Below are 12,314 nucleotides of genomic sequence, written 5' to 3' on the forward strand. Positions count from 1 at the left end.
AAGTAAAGCCTCTGAAATGCCTTTACTGTAGGTATACTCAGTTAGCAGATATTAGCATGTCTGATAGTAGAGTCTTCAGCTTGTCATTTACATCTTTTGCAAGTGCTTTTTACCCTTGAAGCTGTTCAAAGGCTGGCAAATCCAGTGTTTCCTTTCCACACACCAACTAATTGGAAAAGCCCATTAGGCTGAGACTGGCATTAGCTATATGTGGGAAAACAGCCTGTGGCGAGGGCAGTCTGTTGCCTGTAGCAGTGCCTTGCTCAGTTGCCCCAAGGGCAGGTATTAGTAGTTAATGAAGTGCACTTTGGCTCCCACCATTAGCAAACCTTACAGAGACTCCAGGATAGAGAGAGTAAGCCCTTTAATATGGCATAGCAACCTAGAGGTTAACTTGGGTTTGAGCACAGGAATTCTGACCCATCTTAACTTCACTGAAGTTGAAAGTTTTAGCAATCGCCTCTGCAGGGACAGAAATACCTAACTCATCAGGGAACCACTGAGCTCTTCTTGCAACCAAAGCAAACTATCCTTCAGGAATATTCTCCAGTCTCTTCAAACAGGTGCTTTAAGACCACTATTTAGACAAAAAATATTCAAAACTAAGTCAAGCATCTCTTTTTGACAAGTGAAACTAAAACCTTCCTTGTGTCTTTTCCACAGTTATAACTTAAGGGCTGTTGTGATCTACCTACTTTCCTGGACAGGTGTCATGAAGTTTGCACAATACTTGCAAAGTGTGCTGGTAAAATACAAACCCCTTTTTGGTATTGCCATCAATGCCATCCAACTTTCTTCAGCAAGCTTTCCTTAGTCATTTACTTGGAAACTTACTGGTGATGGAAGAAGACAGGACGAGCACATAGTTAGACAGATTATTTCTCCCACGCAAGCCATGATCAGAGATGCCTAGTTTTGTTAGAAGAACAGGCAAAAATGGACACAAAGTCAAATTAGGTCTTAGAAGCTCTGGATGTGCTGTACCAAGTCCTGCAAACTGCAAGCTTAATTGGAGCTTGTCCCATTGAAGTAATTGAGTATTCTTCCTTATAGCACTGAGCCCTCACTGAGAAATCTCGCCATAGCCTAAATGAGAGCACTTGTTTTATGCAATAAATCTCCTTCTTGGCTTCTGTCTTGATCAAAATGATCACTACAGATGAGAAGACATAAAGTAGTCTAAGTAGCTCATTAATATAGGCACTGCAGCAGAAGAAAACTATTTCAGTAGGTTCAATGAGTGTGTATGCAAAAGGGAAATTAGAGGGTTAAATTTTAGAAATAATTTATGCCCAATACAGATGGAAAGTAATGCTTAAAATCAAACTGGGAGAGGGCTGCTTCATTTGAATTATTTTAAAATCTTTAAGAATGAGAAACAATACTATTTTGCAGGGCCAGCAGTGCACAGTAGAGACCTTCAGCTTCTTACAGGACTGCTCCTCTGAGGCCTTCCTCAAACTGAAAAATGCAAATTACAGACCCTAATTCAGTCAGTCAGTTCCTCACTTCTGATTTTTCCTCTTCTCTCTTGCTCATTACACCAGACTACTCGAGTGTCTTTAATCAGAGAAGCTGGACCTGTCAGGACATGACGCAAAGTCTTTTTGCAGGGATCTTGGTCTCAATGAGAGCACGTATTATGGATAGCACACTCTGTCATATATTAAGTACAGCAGAAAAAGACTGGGTTTGAACTTCATGAGCATAAGTTTGTGATTTTATCCACACAACTGTTCTCAGAGAGCTTTACAGTGGTCATGAAAATGTAATTAAACACTGATATATGTGTCATCTCCACTAATTAGGCTGAGGGCATTCAGTGCAGAAATCTGTGATCAGCTAAACTTGTGCAATGCTGAGATTACTTCAGAGATTACCTTTGTTTCCCTTTGGTCATATTCCTGAATAAAACCCCCATCCAAAATTTAATCGCAATTCCTACTGCTCAGTATTTTGCAAGAAAGAGCACATCCTGAGTTGACCTCGGTGATTTGGAAGACCTCATGCAGAAGAAAGCCAGAAGTGCCAAACTTTAATTAAAGTATGTTTGTCTGGTAATTCCCACAATCCTTTTAATAAGGGCACTGAGCACAGAAATCAGTGTTTCTTTGTCATTAAAGGGAAAGCTGCCTTCTTAATTCAAAGAGGTTAGTAGAGGGCTGCCAGGCCAGCCTGTGCTTGCACATAGCAGTCTCTACTACCACCTCTGAGAGGAGTCTAAGGCAAGCTCAGGAGACTTTGGGTGTGAATAATGAGCCCAGCTGTGCAACAGTAGGTAGGACAGCACAGGCTGGAAGCAGAAAACGGGGTTCTGTGGTTCTACGTGCTGGTGAAGGCAATAACGCCGGCAGTCAGGAGGTTTCCATGTGTGCCGGCCTCTCACTCCTTCCCCTCCCTCCCACCTCCAGCAACGGCAGCGCTGAGATGGCCGCGGTGTACTACGAGCGCATTGATGTGGAAGGCCACCACTACGGCCCTTTGTCCCAGCAGCGGAAGAACGCTTTGAAGGAGGTGGACAAAGCCTTGAGCAACATGATCTCACTCATCAAAGTGAGTGGCATCCAAGACCCCAGCTCCTGAGTGCCTTTGGAAAGGTTTTTAAAACTGCTCTTTGTGGCATTGCCAAGAGCCTATTTAATACCTGTCACTGAATGCATTGGCTGTAAACTTTTATTTCCTGAGAAACAGGTTACTGAGATCATGTGGAAGTCAAGGTACCATTCCCTGGATTATTGTTTTCACTGATGGCATTATAACCTGCTTGGTGGATTTACACCAATAGCCCCAGGAAGCCACAAACCAATATACAGTTTATAACTGGTGTTGCCGGCTAAACTTTATTGTAGGCAAACGAATCAAAACCGTGTGCTTCCTAAGGTTTGTGGAATCAGACAATTAACTTATATAGCAGTTTTTATGGTACTAATCAGAACTCCTTACTTTAAACTCAGTTTTAAAAAACATCATCTAAATGAATTTTCAGCAAGAAAAGGATGCCAAGCTTTTGGGTAAATGGCAATTCTGTGAATCTTTAACAATGATAAATGCATGTTGGAGTTTTTTATGTGTTTCGGTGAGGAAAGGAATATGGATCTCCAATTTCACTAAATTATCAAAGTTCTAATTCTAAGTGTTTATGTTTTCAAGGGGAAGAGAGAAACACCCCTGCCACAGGTAGTATCATGGCAAAGTTACTCTTCCCCATCTGTTTTGGCCAATAGATTAAGAATAGTTCAGTAAAATCCTGTCTAAGACCAACTGGGACAACTGCTTTGTCGGTCTGGGATGTATCATCTGGTTTAGCAGGGGGGTGGATTTATTTTGGAAAAACTCTTTGGTGCTAACCTCTCAGACTCTTCCAGAGCAGCAAGTGAGAGTGGGTTTCCATCATTACAGGTGGTGGCAAAGCACATTGCAGGGCATTTGCAGATGTGCTCCTTCTGGCGAACTTCCACTAAATTGGTGGAGGCCAGACGAGGATTTAAATTTTCAAGTGGGCACAGACAGTGCAAAGCTCTTACCAGCCATAACTGCTGTCATGCACTTGCTTTACAGAGCAAAGGCCTTCAGAATGAAGTCAATGTCCTCCTCTTCTCCAACCATGGGATGACAGACATCTCCTGGGCAGACAAAGTGATTGAGCTGAACAAATATATCAATATGAGCGATACTATACAAATGAAGGACCGAGGTCCTGTTGTGAGCCTCTGGCCAGCTCCAGAGAAGCATGCAGAGGTAAGTACAGTTTGGTCGTACTAGTCTTTGTGTTTCCTCAGTTTTTTTGCCAATTGTGACTTCTCATAACATCCAAATCTGGCTCTCAGAGATGTGTATAAAAATCAGCCTGAGGCTCTTATCAGGAGTCAGACTTGGAGCCTGTGACGCTCTTGTGCCGCTGGTTTCTGAAGGAAAGTCACACTAGGCAAATTAGAAAGCATGAACTTTCATCATTGTATGGCAAGGACATGTGCTTTCAAACCCCACCACTATGTGCTTTTGATAAACAGCTAAAAGATTTTAGCTCAAAATCCATTTTTAGGATTTTATATATATATCAGTCAATTTATTGACACCCTAGCTGTGATTTTCAAATGATCTGGCATTCATACTCCAGTAAACTCCCATAGAGTTTGAGGAATTAACTCCATTAGACCAGAATTACAAAAAATAATTTTTTTACAATATTTTCCTTTGAAGAATTTTTGGCGAAGCATGTTGGATTGAATTAACTATAAAAGTCCAAGGTTGGAACTGTATGATTTTGAGGGATAAATTAAAACAATAGAGAAAAAATTGGAAATTACTTGAAAAGAATGAGAATGCAGTATCTGTAACTAACAGACTAGTACATTATAGTCTAACCAGAAACCAATGCATGAGAAGTCATCACTGCTGTCCTCAGAATATATATATGTATGAATGTACAAAATGGGCAGGCCGTGCCCATTTGAATAATCTTGTTTTCTATATTATATTTCTATATTATATTTTAGCCAGTTCCAGTATATTGTAGCTTGCAAAATTTTTAAAAAGAGAATATTTGCACCCAGTCTCTCCAGGAACTGTGTAGCTGTGGTATTGTGAACATTTCAAATTGGTGCCAGGACTGAAAGTTGTCTTAGAGGCATGCATAAGCAATTCACTCAAAGTGAATCTCAGGGGTTCACAGCATTGATATATGCTCTCCTTGGTCTTAACCCAGAGCTTCTGATTTTTGTAGGCCAGACCTTCAAACAAGGGCAAGTTGCAACTTCACACAGACATGGGGTTTCATCTGACAAAGTTTTTAAGCACATGCTTCTCTCTTATTAAACAGCCAAATACCTCTAAGGAGAATAAAGTGCAATGCCTCTACACTATGGTTTTGTTTTCTTCCTTCCTTCCTTTCTTTCTAGCACTTCTTACTGGACTACTGCTTTTTAAGTGAAATCAAGTTGGTTTTCAGTTTCCCAATAGAGCTTCAAAGAGCTATGTTTAGGAATTAAGAGTGTATCATAACATGGTGATTATCACCTTTAAGAATTATCCCATTTCGAAGAAGTACTGGTGAAACACCAGGATCACTCTAGTCCTGGTCATGAGAGGGTCTGGCTGGATTTCACCATCACACCCTGGTGCTGTCCTTATGGTCACTGCATATTGATGCACATCTCTGGCACACATAGGCACACAAGGGTGACTTAGCTAAAAGGCTAGTGAAGAACCTTTCATTCTTTGCAGAATTGAGCTAATTATTCCTGAAAATTTTTTATATTTAAGCAAAAGAACAATATAGAGTTTGAGGACTCCAATAATGGCCTTTTTTATGGCATATGAACATCTCCTTCAGGCATTTAAAATACTTTTTCTGAACAATTTGGGGTTTAACCACACTTGTGTGATTATATTCAAGACAGTATGATTAATATTAATAAACCACTTGTATATCATTGTGCAGATTCAAGCTGCAGGCATTGGCTAATTAATCTCATGGCATCCTTATGAAGCAGATAACTAAACAATATCAATCCCTTTGTTAGGAACTGACTGGTTAAGTGCAAGAAGCACAGATGAGGTGATATTAATTCTTCACTCAAGCGCACAAAAAGAGAATGAATGGCAGAGGATAAAGAAAATATTCCTTTTCCACATCTGTACACAATCCACATGGTGCCTTTGAGCATCTTTCACCACTTTACTCTCACCACTGTCTCCAGTGATGGTGTGGTTCCTCCTGGTCTATTTCTGTAGGCTGGTGTACTTACATGCATACATGTGTGTATCATAAATATATATAATACCTGAATTCACGCATTACTATGTGTTTCTGATCCAAGTTTTCAGAATCTCCTAAACTACATAAGTAGGTTTTGTCCAGCCATCATTTTTGGACAGGCAGAGTCCTGGTTTGAATGTGCTAATGGTTAGCCATTAAAGGGGGTTAGCCATTTTGCAAATTCAGATGTTTCAATGTACCCATTGGTGCATATATGTTCTTTACAGACATATGACGTCCTAACATTTGTTTTCTTTGCAGATATATCAAAAATTGAAAGCCGTGGAACACATGGATGTTTATAACATACAGGATATTCCAAACAGGTTTTTCTACAAAAAAGGAAAATTTGTGTCTCCACTAACCCTTGTGGCCGAGGAAGGATGGTTCATAGTAGAGGTAAAGTATAGAAGCAAAATACATTGACATGAATGTCAAAAGGTGCAATGTATGAAAACAGTCAGAAAATTGTACAATTCTGTGCTGATCATTGAGTTCAACGGGCTGACTGCAGAACTGCTGCTTAAAGGGGCTTAAAGGTTCTGCAGCTATCCTATAGGTAGACAGTTAAATAGTCAAGACGGTGTTTTTTCTTCTGTTGTCATAACACAGAAGTAGTCCTTGTATTTCACATTCCAGTTCTGTTGCTTTACTCTTCTTCTCCCTGCCATCTACCTTAATTTCAGATACAAAAAGAGTGTTTCCATTTCAAGTCCTTACTGTCCCTCCATTCAGCAGTACCTGTAGCAGCCTTTCATTCTGCCTGGCTTCCTACCCACTAGACTAAAAAAGCGCCATTTCTCACAAGCCCTCCAGTCTCAAAAGGGTCAGACTAAAGGGTCTCCTCCTCAGAGAAGCCCTGTCCACACTCTGAAAATCTGAGAATTTCTTAAGCAAAGAATTCACATGTGAAGAGATTTTTCATAGTAACTTATTTTCTTACTATAATTTGCTGTTGTTGTTATTTTGTATTTGTAACACTACTGGGCATCTCCACATTACAAATACTAACAGTAAGTTGGCAGAACCAAGATGTCCTGGGTTTTTTTAATGTCCCAGCATAGTCATTGCACATTGTTGCCTTGCAGATTACTGTAACTCAGCTGAGCATCTTCTTCCATGACTTTCAGAGCTACTGCTCACCAAGCTTTGCTCAGGACATTTCACACCACCACATTTCTCACTAGCCAGATTGAATTTAGGATAATAATTTCTACAGCTGAATAAAAATGCACCTCTAAAAAAACCCAGTGGCATTTGAGTATGTATTGATGAGCACATTTCTGGTTAAAAAAAAAAAAAAGCCAGAGTTAAGATTTAGACATGTAAAGTAGGAATCTGAAACAATTTCACCAAAATGATTTAAAAAAATTACAACTAAACTCTTCTGTACAAAAGTTCAAAACAGAACATTTTTACATATTCTGTAGAAAATAAAAAAGGTACTTAAAAAAGTCATTGAAACTCTGACAAACCTTAATAACAGTGCAGCAAACACTGCTGCTATGGTAATTATTTCTGTCTCTCTGCCCATTCCTTCCCATTGTTTCTGATTTTCAAGAGTGTCCTCTCATTAATACAGTCAGATTTTCCTTCTCTTCAGTACATTTTCGTTATCCATGAATGGGATATGAAAATGAAAGTTTCCTGTCATTTTTAAAGCAATAATTGAGCCTTCTGTTGTGCTTCCTGCTCAAACCACTGAAGAGAGGATGTTCAGCTCTTCCCTGTCATGCTCAAGGGGTGTTTTAACTCTCTGTTGGTTAGTGGATAGCTATAAGGTGTTTGAAAAGGAGATTTTTTGGTTGTTGTTTTTTGAAAGGGATAAAGAGGATGTATCTGGAAAATTGTTGTTTCTCCCAGCAAGGAGCTGGGGATCTATAACTTCTAAGTAGGTAAACTAGAACTAAAGCCCATCTACATTTCAGTTAAAGCAGGATGAGGAGGGATTTCACACACCTCTGGCTATATCGAAGCCTTGTTCCCTCCACATGAGTGAGTGGTCCCCATCCTTTGAGCAGAATTTTCCCCAGCTACTCTCCTATGTGCAACACTGGTGTTAGCCCTCAGGCCTGTGTGCTTGCTCTGTACCTATCCCAGTGTACTTTCCCAAGATTTAGGGAGCAATTGCAGTACATTTTCTAAACATTCACATGCAGGGAAAAGTCCACTCTCAGCAGTCCCAGACTTGCCTGTTTCATCTTTGAGGAGCAGCACTAGCCCAGGCTTAGGCTTAGCATGAAAAATTATGTCTCAGCTCAGTCCACCATCCCATTTGTATTTGTCAAGCAGGCACTTCAGGGTGCTGTCAGTGCCCTGGCCCCAAAGAAACCCCAGGATTTTATGAGATTTGCTGTAAGGCAGAGCCTCATGCTCTAGAAGGGCAGCGTTGGGGTGCTTGCACAGCCCTGTCTCTCAAGCTACTGCTGTTAGTGGCTCCATTTCATGAGCTCTCACTTCAGCTGCAGTTGTGAAAGCAAGTAGTATGTTTTCTGGCCCAATTAGCAGCAAAAATGATGGAAATGACTGTGCCTTTGACTGCACAGTCAGTTGTGAGTGGGTATCTCTTGCTGCCTGGGAGAGTTATGGAAAGGCACACATACCTCCTGGATTTAACATTCCTGGGGAAGCAACAGCGTCCAGGACATCTGACAGGACCATGGAGGGGTGTGGCTTCATTGATGTCATGATACTGCCAAAGAACCGCTGAAAATTTGACGTGGCTTGACTTGTCTGAAGCTGGTGCTAGCAAATGCTGTACAGGTCACCTGATGGTGAGCAGCACAGGTAGTCTCCAGGAACTGCGGTAAACAGAGCCACAGCGTAAGGAGGTGCTATGGTAGGAAGAGAGGAAGGCTTGCTCTGAGCTCTGTCAGGGAAATAAATGGGGGAAATAGATGGGGACAAGAAAAGAAATTTGTCAACTGAAATAGTTTAATTTAATCTGTAAGAGATTACCAAGAGAGATTGTGGAATCTCCCTCATTGGAGATATTCAAGGACTGTCAGCAGACAATTCTGTGCAATGTGCTCTAGGATGACCCTGCTTGAGCAGGGAGGTTGGACCACATGATCTACTGTGGTCCTTTCCAACCTGACCCATTCTGTAGTATTTTGGAATTATCTGGTACATCTCCTGAATACTGCATGTGAAGAAACACGAGGGATAAAGGGATACTCTGGGGGTTCCCCTAGAGAGTAGTTGACCTCTTAGTCATAACTACTGCTGTCCTCACTGCACAGTCAGTTTTCTTTCTGGAGGAGGAAGATGAAAATCAGACAAAATCAATGTTTGTGAAAGGAAAGACATCCTCGGTTAATCTACTTCATCATCTGCAGGGGTTATGGCACCACTTGCCCAGGGTGGTAATGTGGGAAACTCTTCTGGGGCATCTTCTGTACTTCTGTGCCTGGGTATGAAGCCCAGACCTCGTTGCTTTAGAAAACTGTGTAGATCCTTCTCTGTAACCATCAGAGAAATTAATGTCAAGGGTCTGATGAATATCTTAGTAAAATTCCTGCCATAGTTTTGGGGCTATCTGGAATGCTGCATCTGCTGCCATCCCTAAGGAGCATGGGACGGGAGAAACTTGTGGACAGGGTTGGTCCAGCATTTTGATCAGCCCCTAGGGACTACTGCTCTGACAGGTATGACACTATTGTAGATAGTCTGGTAAGAGCTGTTCATATGAAACAGGAGAAAGTAAGGAAGGAATTTAAAAGTACTACTTAAGTGCAATATGGGCAAGGAAGAACAAGACTTATAATGACAAATTAGTAAAGCATAGATCCACTGAGCAAGGAAAGAAAACAGAGTGATCTAGGTCAGGGAGAGAGGGACTGTCTCAGGTCAGAGCCAGTGTTCCCTGAAACAAACCTGATTTCTTCAATACTAAAACAAGTAGGGAGAAGAAGTAATAATTAGAAAATATATAGTAGGGGTAATACTTGTATTGTTTAGGCTGACTAATCAAGTGGAGCAAAAATGGCTTATTTTTCTAAGGTGCCAGTGGCATATGGGACAGAACAACACACCAGCAAATCCACAGCATGGTGCTGGGTGGGAGAGTGGCACTGCTAGCACGAGTGGGGAGAGGGACACCACCTTGCTTACACATGTCACATACGGCTGTGGTACTTTGGGCCTGTGGCAGAAATTTAGATGAGTTGTCCTCCCCTCTCAGTGCAGAGATGGCTACTCACTGAGGCAGCTAAGCCAGGGGTCACCCCTCCTGGGGAATGAGCTCCCGTGCAGCCAACAGCACGGGGGTGGTCCTGATGGGTCCTGAGACACAGCATAGCACCCCCCAGCACCCCAGCACAGCCTGGCAGGCAGGCACTAACCACGCTCTGCTGTTGTCACCCAGAGCAGGGACAAGCTGCCCTTCTGGGAAAACGGGACGGGCAAGAAGGAGGCCTGGCAGAATGGCTGGCATGGCTACGACAATGAGCTCATGGACATGAGAGGCTTCTTCCTTGCATATGGACCAGGTACAATGCCATCATCCCTGGTGTTCCACTTCCCCTGCAGCACCATGGTTCCTACCCCTGCAGCCCTGCAGCCCCTGGCACATCAGGACCCTGATGTGGCACTCTGTGACGCCTAAAAATTACAAATAGATGGCAGGATTTCCTCACTGCAGAAGGTTTCTAGCTCTGTTTTTTAGCTGGAGAAACAGGGCAGAGAGATATGAAGGGATTTAGTCAGCCTCCTTCTGATGTCCCAGCACAGTAACTCTGTCCCTTTGCTCTTTTTTCCTAAATTTTGGCCTAAATTTTTAATTCCATTTGAAACACACAAATTCTTCTTCTGTTGGAGGATTTGGACTCAATAACGCAGAGCACTTTATTTGGGAAGGCTGCAGCATACCTCACCCACCTGTCTGACGAGCAGACACAAGCCTCCTGGTTTCCACTTCATCTGGACCTTTAAACACTGCAAAGCACCAGGGTGCAACCACAGACAGGAGTGAAAACAAAGCAGAATGTGCAATAGAATTATGTCAGGCTATTAAATCTACCAAGCACACCCAGTAAAGTAGCTCCTTAAAAGTTTGGGTTTTTTTTGGTTTTCAGAATAAAATTGGACTAGAAGTAAAAAATAATGCACAAAAATTTTTAAAATGTTTTTGCTGAGTTATGTTATCCTACAGCTATAAATTGTATAGTGTGCCACATCCCAGCCGGCTGGGAAAGTCCCAGGAAAGGCATAGGAGCCCTTGCCCTGCAGCGCCCCATATTTCAAGCACTGAGCCATAAGCTGTATGATGTCAACTCCTCTCTTTTGCCTGCAGATTTCCGATCCAACTACCGAGCACCACCCATCAGATCCGTGGATGTTTACAACATCATGTGCAGCCTGGCAGGAATACAGCCACTGCCCAACAATGGCTCCTGGTCCAGGGTGGAGTGCATGCTCCGAAACACAGCCCCCTTGGCACCACTCCCCCCGTGCAGCAGCTGTGCCCTGGCACTAGCTGTGCTCTCCCTGTTCGCCAAGCAGATCTCCTTACTGTGATCCCTGAACAATGTCAGTCAGTGTCACCAGCAACTCCATTCTTCTCTGATTTTTTTTTAAAGTTCTTCATTTGAATAATAGCTTCATTAATAGAGTGCTGTCCCCCACTCCTCCATTGTGCTCCACCAGGCATGAATCTGACCCATCCTGCATTTACAGCAGTTGTAACATGAACATGTTCCAAACAACATGCTACAAACACAGCCAGGGAAGTTGGTGTTGTTTCTCTAGATTTACAGCTCTGGCAATGAGAGCAGAATCCTGGCTGGCTATCCACAGTATTTTCTGGCGGGTGCACATGGGGATCTCTGAGCATCAAACACATCTCACACAGCATCTTTCTCTGAGGTGCTCACCCTGGCTCCTGGTACTGAGAAGCTCAGGAGTAGAGACTGACCATCTCTGCATTTAACTGCGTTCTTCCTGCTTCACTCCTTCATCTCCAGCTCCATCACCAGCAGGGCCCCATCTTCTTACAGTGCCAGCCAAACCCTGTCTATACTGACCCATTCAAAGTGCCAAGAGCTTTGGTGAGTTACCACAGTGCTAAGAAAGGTGGGCCGGCAAGAGAGCAGTGAGAGCATCCTATTTCTCTCAACCTTTCCTTCTTCATTCTCCCCAGTGTGAGTCCTGGCTGTGCATAGAATCATAGAATCAGCTGGGTTGGAAGGGACTGCTGAGATCATCAAGTCCAACCCTTGATCCACTACTGCTGCGGTTACTAGGCCATGGCACTAAGTGCCACATCCAGTCTCATCTTAAAAACCTCCAGGGACGGAGAATCCACTACTTCCCTGGGCAACCCATTCCAATGTCTGATCACCCTCTCTGTAAAGAAATTCTTTCTAATATCTAACCTAAACCTCCCCTGGCACAACTTGAGACCATGCCCTCTTGTCTTGCTGATAGCTGCCTGGGAAAAGAGACCAACCCCCACCTGGCTACAACCTCCTTTCAGGTAGTTGTAGAGAGTGATGAGGTCTCCCCTGAGCCTCCTCTTCTCCAGGCTGAACAGCCCCAGCTCCCTCAGCCTCTGCTC

At 42.8% G+C, this 12,314-nt stretch overlaps 1 protein-coding gene across 1 annotated transcript in view; it reads left to right on the forward strand.

Annotated features, from left to right (window-relative positions):
- ENPP6 (ectonucleotide pyrophosphatase/phosphodiesterase 6) overlaps positions 1-11,308 on the forward strand; it is a 30,165-nt gene extending 18,857 nt beyond the window's left edge. The window contains exons 4-8 of the mRNA XM_027636004.1: positions 2,412-2,553; positions 3,559-3,738; positions 6,020-6,157; positions 10,125-10,248; positions 11,052-11,308. Of these exons, the coding sequence (XP_027491805.1) occupies positions 2,412-2,553; positions 3,559-3,738; positions 6,020-6,157; positions 10,125-10,248; positions 11,052-11,275 (808 nt within the window). The 3' untranslated portion in view covers positions 11,276-11,308. The remainder of the gene's footprint in view (positions 1-2,411; positions 2,554-3,558; positions 3,739-6,019; positions 6,158-10,124; positions 10,249-11,051) is intronic.
- Positions 11,309-12,314: the final 1,006 nt, after the last annotated feature.

This window comes from Corapipo altera, unplaced genomic scaffold, assembly GCF_003945725.1.
Source record: "Corapipo altera isolate COAL_440 unplaced genomic scaffold, ASM394572v1 22b, whole genome shotgun sequence".
Taxonomy (NCBI): Eukaryota; Metazoa; Chordata; class Aves; order Passeriformes; family Pipridae; genus Corapipo; species Corapipo altera.